This window comes from Haemaphysalis longicornis, unplaced genomic scaffold (assembly GCF_048455015.1).
Source record: "Haemaphysalis longicornis isolate Haplotype H1 unplaced genomic scaffold, Haemaphysalis longicornis Haplotype H1 scaffold_7, whole genome shotgun sequence".
In the NCBI taxonomy this organism is placed as follows: domain Eukaryota; kingdom Metazoa; phylum Arthropoda; class Arachnida; order Ixodida; family Ixodidae; genus Haemaphysalis; species Haemaphysalis longicornis.
Genome location: NW_027526422.1, coordinates 134,700,728 through 134,723,829, shown reverse-complemented (window position 1 = coordinate 134,723,829; position 23,102 = coordinate 134,700,728). Strand labels below are relative to the sequence as shown.

General features: G+C 46.9%; 1 protein-coding gene across 2 annotated transcripts in view; it reads right to left on the bottom strand.

Annotated features, from left to right (window-relative positions):
* The window catches only part of LOC144147023 (cationic amino acid transporter 3-like), a 112,934-nt gene extending 90,489 nt beyond the window's left edge, over positions 1–22,445 (bottom strand). Inside the window, exon 1 of one of the 2 annotated variants that reach the window (XM_077679044.1) lies at positions 22,304–22,445. In XM_077679044.1, the coding sequence (XP_077535170.1) occupies positions 22,304–22,394 (91 nt within the window). In that variant the 5' untranslated portion in view covers positions 22,395–22,445. The remainder of the gene's footprint in view (positions 1–22,303) is intronic. The other variant, XM_077679045.1, reaches the window with a different exon arrangement.
* Positions 22,446–23,102: the final 657 nt, after the last annotated feature.

Below are 23,102 nucleotides of genomic sequence, written 5' to 3'. Positions count from 1 at the left end.
AATCTGCAAACAATTTTTACCAGGAACACATGGGGAGGGGGGTCCCATTGTTCCCAGGCGCCTTGCCATCCATGATGTAGTTTTGATGCTTGTTTTGTGGTTCACTTAAATGAATTCTGAGCTCTATGCTGTGTGCCTGATTAGCCTGACGCATGCGCTCGGCGTCTTAGGCCTTGGCGCCTTGGCATTTTTGCCCACGGAGATCGTTTTTACCAACGGCGATGAAACCGTTGCGGGTAGAGGTATACAGCTGTGGTGTAAAAAAATTAAAGCGAAGTTTGTGACGACTATAGGTGACAGGAAAATCCGGCGTTTTTGTGTACGCAGCAATTGAGCTTCTCCTGCAAAACCCCCCATGCGCAAAAAAAAAAAAAGAAAAAGAAAAGACAGGTTGAAGAGGGGTTAGAAGTAAGGGGAGGATGATTGGCTTTGTTTATAGATGACATAGCTACACTCTCGCATCTACCAACACTGTTAAAGGGACTCTGCAACACTTCCGATAAACGCTTTCTCTCTTTCCTTCGGGTCTGAAAGAACTGCGAAAGCTTTAGTTGTCGCCAGCACGGAGCGGCACCGCGGGCTTTGTTCGTCGCTTCAGATCCGCCTTCTGTTTGCGCTTTGCTTTTGTGGCAATTTTTTTTAAGTCACTACCGAATCCGCAACTGAAAGAAAGCCGCTACATGGCTCTGATGACGTAATTCAAACGCTCGGAGAACGCCAATACCGAGAAGAAGAGAGAAAAAAAATTGGGGGGCAAGTTTCTAAGTTATCTGATGGGTATACGGCAGTAATTTTTGGCTGTGGTACTTCGCGACCCCCTATTTTAAGCACGGGATGTGTTGGCTACAGCCTGAAAGCTCTTGAAGGAGTACTGACACGATTTTTTTTTTCGCGGCTATAGGTGCCTACTAGCCCTTTAATCACATAATGGCACATTAGGTTGTCGAGCGGAGCATAAGTAATTACTTACAGCTCCGTTTATTCGCGTCAGTTTCGGTGAAGCGAACACCAAGGCAGTCGCCATGATGTGAAGACGCATTTGACGTCACTGTTCTCGTCGCACCACAATCGATGCCGGCCTGTGCGCGCGCGCGCTCGTGCCCGACCGGCCCGACCTGCTGTAGTCGCACGTGACGTCAGTGCCAAAAAGTGGGACGTGATGCACAAGGCGGAAAAGCGTGCGCCAGAAGCACCGCGACCGCCTCGATACGAGACGGGAGCCCTGACGTCGCCCGTTAGGGTCGAAGCGCAGGTGACGTCATGAGCTTGCTCGTTTGCACGGATGAGCCTTCTCGTGCGCGCAAAAATTTAAATTTATTTAAAACATGTTCTACCGACCGGTTATGGTTTAAACTTCAGAGGGGGTATCACCATATACAAGGAAATTTTGTACATAGTTATCTGAACTTTGAAATTTCGTGTCAGTGCTAGTTTAAGATTTCTAGAAAAGATTGGAAAACTGTTGTAGTGTTCCTTTGAGTGGGAACGCCGCATGGGAGAGATATGAATAAAGTCTTTCTCGCATTAGAGCACGCTCGCAGCGAGCTACTGCGGGAAGAACAGTTCAAACGACAACGGCGGGCAGGGGCGGCCGGAGGTGCAAACGGAGCAGCGTCAATAGAGAGTTTTAGCAGTCCGTCTGTTCCGTCGCGTGCGTAGTTACCGTGTTTACCGGGGCCCGAATGCGCCTGCGCGCGCGGAAGGGCGAGGAGGCGCACCTCACCGTGACGAATGCGCGGCCATGGCGAAGGCCGGCCCGCGGAACTAATCCACCTACCGCGACGAATGCACGAGTGCCCAGACGGGTCCCGGTCGACACGGTAACTACGTACACGCGACGGAACAGACGGACTGCTAAAACTCTCTAATGTGGCAATAGCAAACACCGGCCGCACGTTATACTTCGAAATGGGTTGGCCGTGCGCCATGCATAAAACACTGACCGCACATAACAGCTTCGTTGGGTAACCAACTGTGCGGTGGTTAACTGTGCGCGCGCATTTTTTACACTCCTAAAGGAGCACTGACACGAAAATTTTATGTTACACATTTATTGCTTTTATCGATGCTTAATGGTCTGGCGAACCTGAAACAGCACTTCAAATAATTCAGCGCGCGATAGTTATTTACATTGAACGGCCTGAAAATCGTTTGTTTCAAATTCCCACGCTTTCACCCCGAATGGCGCATATGACAGACTCCCTGGCTGACCTCACCGCTTTGTGCGGACGTCACCGGCGCCCGCTTGAGAGGGTGTTGCGCCCGCTCGCCGCTCGTGGGGCAGCGCGCGTGAAGTGACGTCACGAGTTTTTGACGAGCGCTGTCGCGTCACTTCATTTTCCTCTCCTGGAGTGATGTCACGCTGATGTCCATTTGCTGAGTGCCGCTCCGCGCGCTGCTCCGTCGGCGCGATAAATGAGATCCAATTGAACTATGTTCTTCGCGTCGCAGGCCGGTCATATTTCAGCCAGGGTATTCTGTTTAGTGAAGGAAGCGAACTGTGCAATAATACTAACGCGGAAAATTGGTGTCAGTGCTCCTTTAAAATACTCAACAAACCGCTCCGTCCCAGTGCGCCTTGGCGCTGCTGAATGCTGTTTGTTGCCCGTGTCTGGTGTTCGCGGCTTAAGCGTTCCTTCCCTGAGCCAGAGATAACATCGCGTTTCCTACTGGTTTTCTTGGAAGACGTGCTGCTCTTTCCAGAGCTAATTCAACGAACCGCAATGCGATGCGATGGGGTTTTTAGGGAGGGGGGAGGAGGGGGAAAAGGGCCCGAAATTGTCTGGCGTGGGTTGCCGACACCTTATCAGGCCCAAAAATATGTAGCAGAGCGTGCCGCCAAAAGCCGTTTTCGTCCCTAGACACGAAAACAAAAATTTTGGGATTGGACTTAACAAAGGCCTTCGATAACATCGCTCACGAGGCCATCCTAGAAAACTTACAAAAACTGGGAGTGGGTCGTAGAACCTACGAATACATAACCAACTTTCCCTCCGACCGGAAAGCTCAAGTAACTATCGGAGGGGTCAGATAAGAGGACATAGCATTGTGTAGCCGGGGAACACCGCAAGGATCCGTCCTGTCGTCCTTGCCTTTTAATGCAGCCATGACTGGCCTTTCTGAAATACTAGATCGGATAGAAGGCTTGAACCACAGCTTCCACGCTGATGACATCACCCTCTGGGTCACCGGAGGTAATCATGATCGAACTTAGAACACTCCCCAGGCAGCGATCGGTGCAATAAAAAAATACGTGAAGCCGAGAGGTCTAGCGGGCTCTCCGCAGAAATTGGAGTTGCTACTTAACAAACCCACAATGAGAGGACGTAACCGTGCCCTGTAAGTCCCTGAAATTGAGCTTTTTGCTGATGGTAATCTCGTTCCAGTTGTGACGAGTATCAGGATCTTCGGGTTGAGAATTCAGGCCAACGGGCAAAATATTGAAACCGACGAAGCTTTAGAAAAAAGCGTCCATCAAACCGCCAGGCTGATTTTCAGAATAGCAAACCGACATCACGGAATGAAGGAGGGAAGTGTGATCACGCTAGTACAAGCGCTTGCCCTGAGTCGCATAGCGTACTGTTAGCGTACATAGCGTACAGCGCGCGGCTACCCTTTTCGCGCGTGCTGCAAGTTGTGGAGTGCTCCGGTGCTGTGAAAGAAAGTCTGCTCGGACAGATTACTGCTTGCCGGTGAACGGCCGGACGTGGGCGCCTCGCTGTCGGTGTTTCGAACTCGGCGGCTGCCAACGGATCTTCATGTAGATACTTATCCCGGAGAAGAGGACGCCGCCATAGAGTTTCTTACAAAAGTTATTTGTATGAAACTCTATGGACGCCGCAGCCGAGATCTCCTTCCCCCTCTATCAGACTCAACGAGCGCCGCTACTACTGGCCCCTCACGAACTCGGAGGGAGTCTTGTGTGTGTCTGTATTATTTTCAGGCCGTCTGCACAGAAGCAGTGGTACAGCTAGCTGCGCGGCCATTACGGTTATTGTGTATAAAACCCGCCCTCTCGGCGGATAGTTCGAATTCGTTTGGAAGTAGCGAACCCATGCTGTCACTCGGCTCGAGTCCCACTGTAACCTCGCCCGGAAGGCTATTGTTCCTGTTTAGGCTCCGGGATAATTGGAGATTAATGGGAGAGGCCTTTGACCTGCAGTGGGCGTAGATATGATGATGATGATGATGATGATCCAGGCACTTGTTTGTCGGGCGAACGCAGCGCCAGCCGCGGCCGACGAGCACAACTCTGTTTCGGCCGGGCCGCGCCAACCGCCTTAATCACCCTCGAATGCGTCTTCGGAAAGACGTCTAGCATATTGTACGCATACCTAGAAAATACTGCAACAATGGCAGAAAGAAATGTTGTACGTAGATGGTGGAAGCGTCCAATTAAAACGGCGCAGATGAAATAATATTGCCCTCCTGCCGAGCTGTAGGCAAGGACACTGTGAAGGTTGCTTTCAAGGCTTTGCATTTCCTCGCAGACGCTTCTCTTTTAGCAGGTACCAAGCCATAGTTACTGCATTGGTTACTGCATTTTAAAAACAGAGTGAGTGAGCGGATTACGTGCTGCTGTGAAATACGAGCAGGTGGTTATAAGGTTGGGTAGCAGGCTATAAATACGCGTAAGTGCGCAGAATATTTGTTGGCAACGGGCACGCTCAAACGCAGTTATCACAACGTAGTTTTACCCGGGGGTTCCACTTTATGGTTTATCTATTGTTTCCCGTGGCTATCGCCGTATTTATTACAGACAACCACACGTGGTGTGGACTCTCTAGGCGTTGATGTTCCTAAATGCTTCTTCAGCTATTGGATATCCTTATTACCATTGGTTTTTCCTGCAAAAAAAAAAAAAAACTATGCAAGACCTACGCCTAATCCATTGAACGGCTAAGAAAAATACAGATAACATCGGCTTCAATAAAAGTTGGAAAAGCTTTTGCTGCGAATTAGCTGGGAGGTAATAAAAGCGACACAATTACTTTCTAGCAGAGTTGTCGAGCCAGAGCCGTTGTGTAGAGTGAAAAATGTCGCCAAATACGAATATTCTAAAATAATTCCAAAATCCTTATTGGGTGCCATGCTCACACCCCGCTCCCCCTCGCTCTCCGGCTTTCTCATCCGAATGAAAGTTCTTTGATAGCTTTCTCTAACAAAAACTTCCTTTTTGTTGCGGCGTGTTTTTGTACAGCTGGCGCGTTGGGTAGCACCTAGAAAACCGTGAAGTTTATTTGTGGACTAGCCAACATAGACACACAGGTATTTTCCTCTATTCGTAAGGCTGGAGAAGGTGAACAAAGAGAAGCGAACAAAGCGACATCAAAAGCAGATGGCACGTTGTACCGGGTACGACGCACTCTTATAATTTTTGGTTGTTGTAATCGAAGTTCATGGATTCAGAATAAGCATTGGATTTTCATCTGTTGACGTCGTATTCGATGGTGCGTTCCAGTCATTAACGTCACCGCTTCCGGTACACACAAACAAATGTGACTTTCGTACTGTTGCATATGCCAAGTACCATAATCAGATCACACCACTATGTAACGCCCATGTTCCATAGCTGTGCAGTCAACAACGTATTTCGACAAGTGTACTACATAGATCGGCTTATTGCGCAACGACTGATACCGTATTATGAGACTCTAAATCAATAAAGTATTTTTAGATGCGACGCATCTCTTGCTCTGAGGCATGTCCCTCCGGCGGCGGAGTCCCTCCGACTCCGTGCTTGACTTGATTCTTCCGATGAAGACGTGATGGAAGCGATGGTCCCTTCAGCGAGTGGGCTGACACAATCCAATACTAGCGTCAGCGCAAACGCTCAAGGCAACGTTACGACCAATTGAACCCCCCGATGCGTCGCATTACATCAGGGTTCCATCGCGGGAAGATGGGCGTAATTTTTTCTTTTGAACCAATACACGCAGATCATGAGGAGGTTGTGCGGGGCAGTCAGAAGACGCGTGAGCTATCCCGCGCATGCGTTTCTCTTGTGGGCGTCACGATGATGGGTTTCGACCTTCCATTCCATACGCGCGTTCAATCGAGTAAATCCGTCTTCGTTCTCCTGCACTGTATGACAGGATTAATGTAGAATATCGCAGTTGATTTTAAACACAAGGGGCTATTAATATGATTGATTCACCTGCTGCGGCAGAAACGGAGCGCGCCTCAGTCACGAACGTGCTGGCGTGCGGTGACCGACCCAGTGTTGTACGTACCAACCGAAGGCGGCACTGAGTGTTGCTGGCTCTGTGTCACCCTCTGGGCAGTGGCCGGTGCCTATTGCTTCGGCTCACCTCTCGCAATGCAGTAAACCAGTTAAGTTTGCCTTCGGCTTCTTGTCGTCATGACAAAGGCAGCAACTTTTACTGGCCGCTCTTTACCACGCTACCTCACATGACGGAGGCGATGGAGCCCGGTTCGGGGACGCATTCCCGTACGTAACGTACGTAACACCTTTTTTGAGCCTAAGGGTGGACGAAAAGACCATAATCATCATCACCAGCCTATCTACGCCCACTGCAGGGCAAATGCCTCTCCCATTATTCTCCAATTACCCCGGTTCTGTGCAAACGGCGACCAATTTATCCCCGCAAACTTCTTGATCTCATCTGCCCATCTAACTTTCTGCCGCCCCCTGCAACGCTTGCCTTCTCTAGGGATCCACTCTGTTACCCTCAATGACCAACGGTTATCTTGCCTTCGAATTACATGCCCTGCCCACGTCCGATTCTTCTTCCTAATTTCTACTAATATGTCCTTGACACGCGTTTGTTCCCTCCCTGACCCACTCCGCCCTCTTCTTGTCCCTTAATGTTACACCTATCATATTCCGCTCCATTGCCCGCTGAGTCGTTCTGAATTTAAGTTGAACCCTCTTAGCGAGCCTCCAAGTTTCTGCCCCGTATAGGTCAGTACCGGTGAAAAGATCAAAATAATACTATAATCAGGAAAGCATATAAACAAGCTCTCGGGATACCAGTTACCACGCCCACCGAAGGTTTGATGCGTTAGTAATTGATAATACCTTGGAGGAACTGATAGAGGCGCAAAGAGTTGCCCAGCTAGAGAGGTTCACAAAGAGCTCGGCTGGCCGTCATATCTTAATGACTTGAGGTATCCAGTACGAATCTCAATTCGGCGCAGAACGCGCGTGCGAGATAGAACAACCTTTATTGTCCGCAGGACCTACGTCCAGGTCCTGATTTTAGTCTTCAATTCACCGGGTCCAAGTAGTGCTAGAGAATGTTCGTGCGGAGCTGGTGCAGATGTTCACAGAGAACTTCCTGGGCAGCCAGGACGTTCACTGTAGACAGCCACAGCTCCGAGGAAGTGATGGAGGCGAGGGATGGGGCAAGAGATGATGGGGTGTGTACTCAATAAGAATGAGGTATGGATGGGTAGGAACAACAGGTGGAACAGGAAGGACGGGCAGGACGCTGATAGATGGGGTGAATGACATGACGGGAGGGGAGGGGAGAAGCGTGAGCCTGGCGATTGAGACACGCAGCCTCATGAGTTAGACGGGGACTGGGGTGGGTACAGGGTGCGTGATAGGCGCTGGGCGCATAAACGTCAAGACATTGATTTCAGAAAGCGTTTCCCTCACTGAAGATTGGTCGCATCACAATGAATTTGTCCGTAGAAGCGATGATTGATTTTTTCAATGTTGTCCTGGTTGAAAACAAAACAAAACAAAGAAACCTGTTTTTTTCCAAATGATTTTTTTTTTTTCAACCGCAGACGTCTCTAGAACTAACCGGTGCTTGCGCCCTGAATGCTTCACCGCTGTTTCCACAATCGATGATCTGAAGGTTTCAACCAAGCAGCCTGCTCTTGGCTTTAACATGGAAAGAAACTGGGAACCATCTTCACAAATCTTATTAGTGGAAGCGAAGTCCACCTCGCTGTACTTTGGTGCCACCATCCCTAGGGCAACTGCGTACGCGCGATAGTACGCATGCAATAAACAATGTATGTACAGCCACGATCAAAAGTTTACGGACCAGAGAAATGGAAATTCTAGGTTGTTTCTCGTCCTATAGCAGCCCGACAAACTCGAATGCATGCGAGCTGTTTTATAAGTAATTAACTAATGAAAACTACCGCACAGAGTATTCCGGCCTGCCGTGCGGCAGAGAAATACCTCAAAATTGCTGCTTTCGTGGTCCGTAAACATCTGCTCTTGGGTGTACATACTCATGTATACATGGACATGCATTTGTTATTGCTTACACTTAACATATATTATCGCTCCAGTTCAAACCGAGAAATGTGTCCTTTCTAGAAGAGTAAATTTGATTTTCAAGGTCGGACAAGGTCAAGGCTCAAGCCAGCGCCTCGTGCGGTTGCGCAGTAAAAGCGTGTAATCGCTCATCCTTTCCAAGGGAAGGGGCATAGAGAGGGGCATACGCGGAAATAGTAAGGTATAGTAACACGAATAAAAATAGTGCCCATCCAATCTGTGAAGACGTATGACCTGCGAAGCTGGACGCAGTCGACAGAGTGCACGATATAAACGAACCACGTTTGTTTGTAATTTGCGATTGAGCATACTTCCAGCCATTTAGCTGAATGAAACTTGGAAGGACTTGAGCTTTAGTCTAGCGAACAAACATGAGGCCGTCTATTTCCCTCCCACGTCGTAGCAACTTATGGTGTAACACACAACCCAATCCACTCACCAGTGAAGCACCAGACAGGCCGCATTCGGCTGTTTGACGCCCACGTGTAAGTCTCCCGCTATCCCAACGAACAAGTCACCAGTGAGGGCATGAAACCTATAGCTTCGCGTGCACATCTCCAAACGCAAATTCAAGAACACACAGCAGCGCTCACCCGAGTTCACTGGTACCAAATTTGCGACGATATGCGTGGTGGGCTCTCCATGAAACGCACGTGGGCGCTACTAAGACATTTACTCGACCCCACCCCTGCCAAAGCACACACATCATCCCGCATTCATTCCCTTATCCACACATACCCTGGTACCACAGCCCAGCTGCTCTCCGAACTCCGGTCTTAATACATCCCCCTCACTACCACCTCTAGTCCTACGGGTACATACGCGGGCTTGCCTAACACCCCCCTCGACGCCGACAGCACCATCGCAGAGATCGAACATGCCATCACAGAACTTCGGCGTCAAACAGCCCCCGGTGCAGATAACATAAGTAATAAACTCATGCGTAACCTAGACGGATGCACCCTCGACACCATCTTGAACGTGTTCCACCACCACTGGCGATCTGGCACCCTCCCCACTTCCTGGCGCCATGCCGACATCTCCCTCGTACCCAAGCCCAATAAACCCGCCAAAATCGAGCACCTCCGACCGATATCCCTGACCTCATGTCTAGGAAAACTCCTTGAACACATTATCCCTAGCCGCCTCACAACCTACCTGGAATATCATGACCTTCTCCCACACATACTCACCGGCTTCCGTCCAGGCCTCTCCACTGAGGACACCCACCTTCAACTACACAATGACCTACTTCTTTTGCCATCCAAGAGTGACAGTGCGGCTATCCTAGCCCTCGACTTGCACAAAGCATTCGATAACGTCTCTCACGCAGCCATCCTACGGTTTCTCAATTCCCTTAACCTGGGATCACGCACTTATTACTATGTCGCCTCCTTTCTCAGTAACCGCACAGCTACCCTTCGCCTAGGGCCCCTTACCTCAAACCTCTTCCCCTTACCACCAGTCGGCACCCCCTCAGGGTTCGGTTATATCCCTTCTTCTCGTTAATCTTGCTATGATCCCCGTGGCCACCGCCCTACTAACCATCCCCAACCTACACACTTCTGTATACGCCGATGACATCACCCCTGGATGACCAGTGGCAGTGACGCTCACATCGAAGAGACGCTGCAGCTAGGAGCAGAAATTGCGAGTACAGTCGCCCGCACAATCGGTCTATCATGGTCACCGCACAAATCAGAACTTCTCATCCTACATCCCACTCGTCCAAACCCACCCACTGCGCCCCGCATCGCCGTCTGGATTGACAACACCCAAGTGCCTATCGACCCCTCCATACACATACTTGGCGTCGCGATACAAGCTAAGCGCGGAAATTCGCTCACCTTCCAACGACTACGCTCACACACACTTTAGACCATAGGACTCCTCAGACGCATTACAACTCGGCACCACGGCCTGACGGAGCCCGAGCGACTTCGGCTGCTCAATTCCTTCGTAATCAGCAGGTTTACGTACCCCCTCCCATACCGCAGGCTCACCGTAACCGACAAAGCCAAATCGGACTGCCTTCTCCGCAAAGTCTATAGGGGTGCTCTTTTCCGTCCACCGAATGCCCCTACCGACCGCCTCCCTATGCTTGTTGCACATAATAACACCTCGTCTGAACTCATCGAAACCCACAGCACGTTCCTAATCCAGCGACTGCCCGCACCCACAGTGGGCGTTCCGTACTCGCTCGACTCTCTATCTCAACCCATATTCTCCCCCATCCTCCGTCCCCATCCCCCAACAATTTCTCCAACTCATAAGAATTAAGCCACTACCTCGCAACTACCACCCCACATTACATGCGGCAAGACGTACTGCCCGCGCAGCGAACCTGCAACGCCTGCATCCCCCGTCACCTTATACCATCTACGTAGACGCTGCTAGCTGCATCTCCCGAGCTGCATTCTTCATAGTAGGGCTCTTCGAGGATAGCACAACTCAGGACTCCCTCGCTGTTCTCACGAGTTCAGCCACAGCGGCGGAGGAAGCGGCCGTATCCCTCGCCCTACCCCGAGACCTCTGTCCACACACCATTTTGTCAGATTCGCAATCCGCAATCAGAAATTTCCAAGCTGGCAGAATATCCAAAATTGCCCACAAAATTGTTGTGGGCCCACGCCCATACGGAAATAGGTGCCGGCCAACAGAGAAGCTCGAGATATGACTACCCGAGCAGGTTCTTTGTTGGAGATCAACCACGGCCTTCCAGCTTCCGGGACATTCTCATCTCGTACCGGGAGATCACACAACACTACCGCACACTCTGCCGCCACTATCCCCCCCGCACCCCAACCTCACACAAGAGGAGGTCAGAACCTGGCGCCTCCTCTAAGCGCACTCCTTCCCCTGCAGAGCCTCCCTTTCTCACTCACACACTTCGCTCTTCCCCTCCCAATTCTGCCCACTCTGCGGCGCCCGGGACTCTGAACTACACTTTCTCTGTAACTACCCGCGCTCCCCTTTTCTCCCTGTCCCCCCCCCCCCCCCCCCCCCCCCCCCCCACTGGGAGAAGGTCCTGCGGAGCTCGACTCCGGAGACCCAGACCACCCCCGTCTCTTGGGCCCAACAGGCCGCGGAGGCCCTCTGGGCCCCCGCCACCTCCTTCCCCTGACCCAGCCGTAAATAAAGTGGTTCTCTCTCTCTCTGCCCCCTCCCTCCTTTACACCCTTCACTCCCCGCACGTGCAGTCACAAACCGGCAACTGCTGAAGACAAAATACAAGTTTCTTTTATCCGAAAGGTTTCGTGTTTTATAGCGTCCCCAGCGCTTGCGCGGCAGCAAATGATGCAGTATTCACTGAGAAATTAATCAATTCAGGTTAAAATTTTATTTCTCCCGCCAAATCATGTGCTTTGGTGACGTATACAATGAAGTATGATCAGTATGCTTGTTTCAGGATGTTCCTCGTCGTTTCTCTTTTTCTTGTTTCGTCTTTTTTTTCTCAGCAAAAATATGATTTTCATGTAGCGTTCTCATGTTTTTCGAATACAATACCGTTTCTTTGTTTAGTTGTTAGCGTGCATGCATATATATATATATATATATATATATATATATATATATATATATATATATATATATATATATATATATATATATATATATATATATATATATATATATATATATATATATATATATATATATATATATATTTACTCTGCATATTTTTGTTATCGCAATAGAATTGCGATACTTTGGTGTGTTTTGTGTTTATTACACTAGAAGCTGTACAGCATGCATATTTGCCGTCTGCTGCTGAAGTTTGAATGGGGCTGACGGGCTTGTCAAGCTGCTTCTATGCAGCTTTTATCGTCAGCCTTGCGATGTAACAACGAAATAAAAGATACCTCACCTCAAAAAAAAAAAAAAAGATCAGGTCGACGGCAAAAAAAAAAGTAATAGCAGCGCGTATACAAACAAACTTCCAGTGCGCCATTCGGCTCAGCAGCCTTGTTTGCCGTGAAACCTCCCAGATGGCGCTAGCATAGTCAGCACTCCGACGTTGCTTTTTTAGAGTATGTACACCTGGCTTGTTTTTGTTGGGGTAGAAAGTAATCGCTTTCTGAAACATGGAGTATACTTGAGAAACAGGGTCACGTAAAGCAACGTCGCTTACGCCAATCGGCCAGTGTCGTATAAGATAACTCCAAAGCGTCGGACTGCTGTGCAGCTAAAACAAGCATAGTGCGCCCACTACCAAAGCAGTGCGCATCGGTACTTCTATGTTTACGTGTATTTTCGTAACTTTTGTTGTTTACCGCACCATTCTTACTGCTGTAAAATGGATATGCATTGCATTTAGGAGCGAATAGCTCGTTCGGCAAGCTTATAAGCTCTGCCTAAATTGCGTTTGCTTTTGCCGGGTTCAGCCAATCGCAGAGCATTGTGGTATGACATCTTAGGTTCTGTTGCGAGAAAAGAACCAGTGGGTCGCATGGCCATTCCCTTTTTTCCTAATTATATAGCTTATTTGAGTGTAGAGTACGTTAAAAGTGGTGTCAGTATGATTCTAACCAGGAAACCTTTCGAATGAACCAAGCTTGTGTTTCGTCTTCATGGCTCCTTCAAACGTGAAAGGCACCACCACGAAGAGGGGTCGACGGTGGCGAAAAGGAACTCCAGAACGCCACCGAGTAAAGCGGCTTCACCGGAATGAAAACTGGTGAGATACTCCATATATATATATATATATATATATATATATATATATATATATATATATATATATATATTCTTCAATCTTTCTTTCCAAACTCTTTACCTGTTTCAATGACCTACCATGTCCTCCCCTTTGCTTTCCGAGGTTTTCTTGACTGCCAACTCTTATTTATGTCTTATTTTCAACGAGCCCCTCATTTCCTATATATACATATACATATATATTGACTATTTCATTTTTATTTCTTGGCAAAACCAAGGGGATGCTGAGACTAAAGGCGGACGTGACCTGACAGGGGCCTCAGTCACCCGATTTTCAGCGTACATAATAACACGTCTGTTCATATATATATATATATATATATATATATATATATATATATATATATATATATATATATATATATATATATTCCGCTCTCAGCAGAATCCTATTAGCGGGGATTTTGATAAGGCACGAAAAGAAGAAGAAAAACAAGGTTCTGGGCCGCACAGAGGCCGAGGGAAAAGATGAGGAAGAGGAAGTCGAAGCTGACTGTGACTGGCTTGCTGTCGGGCACAAGTTCGCCTTTAGAATAAACGTACTCTTTTCACCTGTCGCAACCCTCAACGTGTGAGTTCACCGTTACGAAATATATATACAAACAGACAGACAGACCTAGCAGAGCATTGGGTGAGAGGGGCTTGTAGAAGAAGTTATAACAAAAAACCACAAAAGTTATACGATAACTAATCATATAACGTATACATCAAAAAGTCAATTAGACGATCAGTGCAAAGAAGAACTTCATCACAACGGTCATGGCAAGGACATTTTACTCTCCTCAACTTTACAAACGCTGGACTCCCGGCTGCCGTTCTCCAAGGAGAAAATCCTGGGCCACTGGCGTTCTCCGTCATCTACGCACAAGGCGACAAATGTGCTTCTGTGCTTCCAAAAAACATTGAACTTGTACAGAAAACTGTAGCACAAAAGTCTACTCTCAGAAGTCACTGAAATTCATCGTCTATAATGTCGTAACGCCGAGCGCACATCTTTACGATCTGTCCTTACATGTCGTTTAATTTTCTGTTTTATTATTTTTTCCCACTGTTCCCCTTTCCCACGTGTAAGATAGCATACCAAGCCATAACCTGGTTGAAATTCCTGCTTTTCCTTTACGTTTATTTCTATGGTCCTTATAGAAGGAACAAAAACATTAGGTAAAAAACTGTGAAAACTCGAAAAAACAGCTGGGGGAGGGAATCATGGTAGTCGTATCTGTAAAATAAAATAAAAGGTGCCCACGGAAAGAAATGGTACCATTCCTGTTTAAATTGAAAAATGCTTCTGCAAAGGATGACGAAATATTTGCGGGTTATTAAGCGACGCGACATCATCAAGAAGATTGTTCCATAAGCGGATAACAAGTGGGAGAGCACAATAAATAAATGCGTTCGTGGTGCTGCAGATGCTCGTGAAGCTGCTTTGGTTGTAAATTTGCGTGATGTGGAAACAGGGCTTCAAGTGTGTAATGGGGAATGCCTGGTGCTATGAATGTATCTGTGAAAAATGCATAGAAGAGCGATTTTCCGGTGCAGATGCAATGGTTCTAGTGAAAGATCGTGTTTTAGGTTTGGTATGCTTGAGCTGAAGTCCTGTGACCTGAACATAAACACGCGGCCCGATGCTGCAGTGCCTATATTTCGTCAATTAAAATTTGGTATATAAATAAATAAATAAATAAATAAATAAATAAATAAATAAATAAATAAATAAATAAATAAGGAAACGTTATTGACATTTCCAAAACACTAACGGCCGACGAAAAATGTATCCTAGAACGAGGTCTAACTTTCTGTCCCACAAATAACCGTGTGAATGAATACGAGTTACATAAAGATCTCACTGAATTTTCTCGGAGAACGAGACGAAATGAGTTTTTTTCAGAAACGCAGGAACAACCTGACATTAACGAACGCACCCTTCACCCTCCTAGCACTCGTACTCCAGATATAGATCAATCACCTGAATTAGATCTGTACTTAAAATCAGCATCAAGAGAAATATTGACAACAACTAAGCGATCCAACAAGCGCAAGAACCTAACTCCGTTGGAAGAAGTTACCCTGAATAGCCTATCAGCCAGAACCGATATAGTCATAAAGCCAGCCGATAAGGCTGGTAGCGTAGTTGTTTTACCTATGGGAAAATACAAAGATGAAGCTTATAGGCAGCTCAATATTCTTTGCCACTACAAGCCCTTAGATAACGATCCGAGCGAGGAGTACAGCCTAAAAATCCTTCAGAGCGTCACAGATCTGCGATCTAGAGAATTATTAACGACCACTGGCTCAAATTTCATGAAACCCAATAATAAGCATGCAGGACGTTTTTACCTCCTCCTAAAAGTGCACAAAGTCCCCATAGAATTATTGTCACTGCCGACATTCCTGGCAGACCCATAGTTTCGAATAACAATACCACAACCGAAGCATTATCTCTGTTTCGGAATTACTACCTATCCAACATTCCGGCTCTTCTTTCTTCATTCGTTCAGGACACCCCCCCCCCCCCCCTTTTTCCGCATAATAGAAGAGATAAATAAGGGTGGGCGCCTACCCAGTGGAACCCTCCTTGTTACTCTTGACGTTGCCGCATTGTATACAAACATCCCTTTCGTCGAAGGAATCAAAGCTATTTCAAAAGCTTTATCAGAGAACCCGCACCAGCATGCGCCAGAACTGTACCTAACTTTGTTAAAACTAGTTTCAACTCTCAATTATTTTGAATTTGACTCGTCTTACTTTTTGCAAATTTTCGGAACCAGCATGGGTACTCCATTCGCGCCGACCTATGCCAATACTTTCATGGGGCAACTTGAAGCCACCCTATTAAGCTCTTTTCCGCATAAACCTCAGGTTTACCTCCGCTACATAGACGACATCTTCACGATTTGAGAACATGGTCGCGCGAATCTAGAAACGTTTATATCTCATCGCAATTCTTTGCATCCGACTAATAAATTCTCCTGCCAGTATTCTGAAAAAGAAGTGAACTTTTTTCTTCTTTGTTTTATGAGAAGGTATAAGAGAGGTTGAAGCCATATATGAGTGCCGCCTACCTTCTCAGGTAAGGAAAATGCTCTTAAGAATACATTGCAACCCGCCCATAAACATTGCACAGTTTTTTAAAGGTGAACGTTTCTGATAGTCTTTGCAATGTTCGTTGAGTTATGAACAGTTTTTGTAAGGAGAACAAGCTCCAGCAAAGCGCACGCAGTACACTGGAGACACCAATTTGTCCATTGAAGCAAGTGAGTGGATATAAGTTGGAATGGTAAGAGGAAGAAACAGTTCAGGGCGAACTAGTATAAAACACACATGGATTGAAAGTAGAACGTATACTTAAGAGAAGAGACGATATACAATACAATTAAAAACACAATAAAAGTTAATGGTAGCTAGTAGTGGTCGTAGACTCGAAGGGGCGTTAAGGGCAAAGGCAGAGTTACATTTCGAAACTTATAAAATCCTAAAATATGAGCAGACTGTAGAAATAGTTTGAGGGCAAGAAACGAACGCCGTCGCTGACTAGGTGTTGACCATGGGCCGAGAACTTCGCCAAGGTTAAAAGGCCTATTGTCTAAAGACATCAGCACATTTTTAAAACACTGCCTCGCAGCGTCGTGACGGGGGAAATTCATAAATGACATGAGCAACAGTTTCATCAGGAATACCCCATAAACAGCAGGCGCTTTGAACTTTGCCAATTTTGTGCAGAAAATGTTTTGTATAAGCAGTGGAAATACGCAGGCGGTGTGTAAGCGTCTCTTAGCCTCGGGATGTGGGTATTGGAATATCGAACCGCACTAAAGGATCAACCTCTGCATTGTGAGCATCCATCGAACCACGTATTGTGTCAAATGCTATCACAAGATCTCGTAAGAAGATGTCGCAAGTCTGGAATGTAAAGAGGCAAGTTGTCTGTGGTTGAAAATTGATGTGCTTGGCGAGCTGCCACATCTTCCCCTGCTTTGCCGGGAATATTACAGTGGCCAGGAATCCATTGAAACACAATATGGTACACCTCGAGGCTCTAGGAATGCCTTTAAAGTTTTATATTCTAATGAATCATTGAAAGCGCTGCTAGTGAGTTTCATAGATGCTAGTGCTGCTTGAGAGTCAGAAAGAATCAACCAATTTTGTGGAACTGCCACAATTCAGATGAACCGCGCGCGCAGTGCCAACAGAACAGCGTAAAGTTCCGCCGTAGCTGACAAAGTATAATGGGACCGCCTAATTTTGTGTTCCTAATGCAATGTCGTTATAACAAACGCAGGCGTAGAGGCGTTTACAGTCAAACCCGGCTATAACGAACGGAAATATGCGCCGCGATTAGTTCGATATATCCAATAGTTCGATATAGCAAAACCCACCGACAACAAATTTTTGTTACGAATTCGCAATACGCGGGACACCCCTCTCCTTCCCCATCCCCACAAGCGGAAACCAACACAATTAAGCATGTCGTTACCATACACAAAAAAATCCATTTATTGGAAGCAATAAGGATACTTCCGGCCTCAACTGCCTACTTGGCAAAAAAGAGGCGATTCTTCTTTTCACTTTCATTTTGGCGGCGCCAACTAGCACAGCATTCGAGTCCGTGTATTTCAATACCGAAGCAATAAAATGGCGGATCATATCAACTGCCGAAAACGCTTCATTAAGCGGCGGACGGCGTTCCGACCGCGACATCCTCTGCCTCTTTGGTGCTTTCAGCAGTACCAGCTGCCTTAACATCGGCGACGGTGTCTGCATCAGAGGGGCTCACAGTGACGGCAACCTGGTCGTCGACGACACTCAGGAAATCCCCGAAGCAATTCTGTGGTCCAGTTTTGTTGTGCGGGGTTGCAGTCATGAACCATTTTCAACTAGCCCGGCTTTCCTCTCTCCTTCAGTTACGGAAAGTGTCCGGCGTCACGTCGCTCCATGTGATGCTCAAACTCACAACCGCGGCCAACCAACGTCTCAATTACCGCTGTGAGACAATGCGTTTCGGCGGCAATCCTAGGTTCGCCGAGTTCGATATATCCGATGTGAACTTCGTTATAAGGAATACGGTGGGATCCGTCCACCCCCAAGGACGAGACTCGAGCGTCAAGGTAGGAGAGAAGTGACCGTCAAAGTGTCCTATCTCAAGGTGACGGTCAAGGTGACCGTCTCTCATCGCCACCTTGTAGAATAGAACTACCACCGCATCACCGGGACTCCTCGGCCCTTCGTCTCTCCGCTTTATTCTATAAATATGTTAAGCGTGTATTTTCGTAACTGATTTTGTTTTGTTCGATATATAGCATAATTCTCTCTATCCGGGCTCGTTATAATCGGGTTTGACTGTACTAGGCAAGACCCACCTGTGTAGACATGACTGACGCCGGGGTAGTGCATGTATATTTGACAATGAGCCAGTTGCTGCGCGGCGACCGCAGGTAAATCCTCTTTTTGGAATAGACCCTGCACGGACACTCAATTAAAGGACTTGAAAGAAGCCACGAGTGTACACAGGGTTACCTGGCCAAACGTCACACATAGGTTAAATGCTTTTATTGCCTTCAAGCGCCCTGTGTATCCTACAACCTTTTCTTTCAAGAAGACCTTGTTTAAGATGATGGCGAACATGCTCGGTTGATATCCGAAAAAAAATGCCGACACGCTTCTACCGTTCGCATCACTAGGATGAGAGGTTGATGAGCTTCAGCAATTGCAAGAGGACTTGACGATGGTCTAGGAACACCTAAGCAAACACATGCGGACTCCTACGACCCAACAGTATTTGAAGTCTTTCCTCAGCGGTGTTCGAGGGCTCATGCAGAATTGGCGCTGAATATGCAATTATTTGCCTAATTAGTTCAGCAGGACACACACACACACAAACACACACACGCACACACACACACACACACACGCACACACGCACACACACACACACACACACACACACACACACACACACACACACACACACACACACACACACACACACACACACACACACACACACACACACACACACACACACACACACACACACACACACACACATATATATATATATATCAGAGTGTCGAACCGGAATCGAACCGAACCGAAAACCGGAACTGAACCGAAAAAAGAAATAACGGTTACCGGTACATGCCGAAACGGTTCGACCCTCCGTTGTTGATATTGCACAGTCAATGCAATTTGCAAATCAGGCCTTTTTTCTTTCACGTACCATCAACTTCGTACCCGCTCGCGCACTTTCTCATCCACACAGTTGAACATTATCACGCTCTATGTGACAACAGGGGAAATGAATGAGCACCAATGTAGAAATGGTCTGTTGCTGCTGGAAGCGCGAGCGTAGTGCAAGCTGACCAAATGAAATGTAATTCCCGGCACTTGCAGGGATATAAAACGACTTTTCCCTTCCCTAACGGCGGCTTTATTGGAGCAATCAAGTTGCAGGAGTGCTCCACTGCGCAACAGCGAAAGCCCACATCCGATGTGTGCAAACTTTTTGCATTTCATAATTTGTTTAAAAGGACCGACGCCTGCAAATTCTTAATACTTGACAAGTCTGACCGCAGGAGCTACTCGGTGGCTGAGCCGTTTGCTGCTGACCACAAATGGCCTCGATCCCCCTTCCCCACGACCGTTTTTCTGAAGTAGATGGAAATCCAGAATGTCCGTGTATCGAGATTTTGATCCTCGTTTAATATCACCAGCTGGTTAAAATATGTCTGCCGGCCTGCAACATAAGCTGCGCCTCAGAGCAGATATATAGCACGGGGCATCAAATGCGCCAGTTTTTTTTAATGTGTTTACACGGAAAACAACAAAAAAGAAAAGGCGAATCACGTTGTTTTAAAATATTACGGAAAAAATAAGTAAATAAAAAATAAGGGGGTTGGAGCTTTGTCAAGCTGCAGTACTGCAGCTTTTCTCCAACCCCCTGATGTACTTGTACATGAAATAAACTGAATCTGAAAACCGAATAAGTAAAAAAACCCAAAACCTGGATATTGCTCTATACTTTTCTTAGCCCCGCCTTGCACAACCAAACGTGTCATCAATGCGAAGGAAGTGAGTTCCGTGGTCAGTTTTTGAGGACACTACAGTGTACAACCTCTGTTTTTTACGGATACAAATAACAACCGATATGTCAAGGTAAACTGTTAAGGTGCGCACTTAATCCCTTGGCAAGAAACTGCAGCCCTCGACCTTGCTTGGAAGCAGAAACAGTAATAAAGCAGATGACGCGTGCAGAAAAGCAGGCCAGTACCTCACACTGCCCCGTTCGCCAAGCGATCATCTTTTCTGCTTGTTCTGCAGTTTCGTCTCTTTCAGATCTGCTTTTTTTCGAAGGTGCACTTGTACTGACTGCCCAACCCGCCACATCATTTTTACTGCTACTTGTTCTGGAGGAGAGTACTGCTGTGCACGAATTAAAGAGCGTCTACACAAAAAAGTTCAATCTCATGCTCCGCGCGTCAAATTTTCCTTTTATTTTGTAACAGTATAATCTGTTATAAGATTCCGCAATGTAGCACACGGAAAGATTCCGCAATGTAGCACACGGAAAGATGGCCGGGGGTCAGGCGGTAATGCACACATCCGGTATAGCTCTCGCAAAAGGAATTGCAGTGGTCGGAGCAATAATGCAACGACTAAGCGTTAACTAAAGCTTACTGTTGACAAAAGTGTGGCTAATACATTCGGTAAGGTGACAGCTAACAAATTGTTCAGGGTGACCAAATAATCTCATTCATTGGTAGCATTTATGTGCCACCCGCCGCGGTGGCTCAGGGGCTAAGGCGTTGCGCTGCTGAGCACGAGGCCGCGGGTTCGATTCCCGGCCGCGGCAGCCGCTTTTCTGATGCAGGAGAAAAAAGCAGAAACGCCCGTGTGTACGAGATTTCAGCACACGTTAAAGGTCCCCAAGTGGTCTAAATTAATCCGAAGCCCTCCACTACAGCGCGCCTTATTGCCTGCGTTGCATCGGCGCGTTGAACCCTACAATAAATCACATCAGTATTTATGTGCCTGTTGTACGATTTTTCTGTTTTGTTACAAATATAAAAATGTGCGCCATTGGTATTAAGCGCTGGTATTTGAACGCGCCACTCGCAGGCCTAAATTTAAGGTTTCAAGGTTAGCGTGATGGGCGATTCCATTGCAATTTCAACAAAAAGAAAAGGGTAGAAAATATATCCCCCCGTCATGTCTCTTGGCGGTGGCTTTATGAATAGTCGCTAGTCGTTAAGTCTGGGCGAGAAAGTAGGTGGTAAATCGTCACCGCTTCATCTGTTTTTCTAATATCTCGTAATTGTTTAAAGTTTGCTTTGCAATTGCGCCACTGCCCTTCGAACAACAGCATTTTGAATTTTTTTTGCATTTTGATTTGACTGTCGTTTTAAACTACTAAATGTTTTTTTTCTGATTTTAGTGATAATTCAACTCATCGAACCGGTTCAAGAACCTGTTCAAGCTCCCGAACCGGTCCGCGGACCGGTTCGGAACTGAACCGGAACGAAATGATTTCGCCTGAACCAGAACCGTAACCGAACCGGTATTTTTTTCGGTTAGACACACCGATATTATATATATATATATAGTCTGAAAAGATAAAAACTCACACAGAGCGCGAAAAAAATAAGGTTAGTAGAGACAGAGACAAACGAGAAAAACGTAGAAAATAGAAATAAGTTTACTGACGTTTCAGGGAGAGGATTCCCTTTCTGAAGAAGAAAGGGAGTCCTCTCCCTGAAACGTCAGTAAAATTATTTCTATTTTCTACGTCTTTCTCGTTTGTCTCTGTCTCTACTAACTCTATATATATATATATATATATATATATATATATATATATATATATATATATATAAGGTTAGTAGAGACAGAGACAGAGTTAGTAGTAGAATTGGTTAACGCACCGCACGCGTTATGTGGAGATGTGGGTTCGACTCCCGCTCCCGGAAAAACGGCGGATTTTTTCTCGACTTATATTTTCACCTATTTATTACTGTATCAAAGAAACATGACAAACACGTTATTCGGCACTATTAAATATTTCGGAAACAGCCGAATAGCACTGGCAATGACGACTGCAACCTTGATATATATATATATATATATATATATATATATATATATATATAGTAAGGAAAATGAGGGGCTCGTTGAGGAAATACAGAAAGATGGGTCAGCAGTCTACAACGCCAAAGGAGGCATAGGGGTAAAGAGCCTAACCACACCCCTATGCCTCCTTTGGCGTTGTAGACTGCTGACCCATCTTTCTGTATATACACTTTTGCGCTGTAGGGCAATGTGAAAACATCTTACCAGATGAGGCGTCTGGCCCATCCACACCGAATGTGAAGATGCCGATCTTGCGGGGCTCGTGAACATTCAAGTTGGACGTCTTTGCGAGCATGTTGACTTGCGTTCAGTGGCCGTCTTTCTGGCTCGCGCTCGCTTGTGTATCACGTCTTCAGATACGCTATACACGCATTCATCCGCGCGGTCGCCACCGCATATCACGCGGCTTTCGTCAGTGCTGAGATACTGGCCGGCGCGCGACTTGCATACCTCGGTAGTATTAGGGACTTTACGAGGAGTGCGGATAGCCAGCGAAGGCTGCACACCTGCGGCTGTTATGGCTCGCGTGATGCTCTGTCGCAATGGCACACACATCAGCAAGGCCGCTGTGTGCCCACTGGCGCACGCGAGCGACAACAGGTATGCTCTAGACCAAGTCGCGAGCACTTTCTATGTCAATGTGTACGCACGACTACGCGTACCGGCGGGGAAGAAAATAGTGTCGTTATCCTCAAGGGCGCTTATGTAAACCAACAAAGGAGGAATTCGGCGGTCGGGAATCTGTTGTTTGGGATAGGGCAATTACTGAAAAAAAAAAGGAAAAACGATAACCAAGGTCGTTCAGCCAGGTTGAACAGATGTCGTATGACGCCGGGTGACGGGGGATTCATGTTAACCGTAGAGCTGTTTAAGCTTTTAGTTCCGCCGTACAGCATTAGAAAAAAATACCGAAAATAGACAGCGCACGTGAGCCTGCGATTCGTGAGGAGCGCCAGGCGTCGGCCAGCTCGACCTTCGAAAACATTCTGCCCAGCGTTCGTGG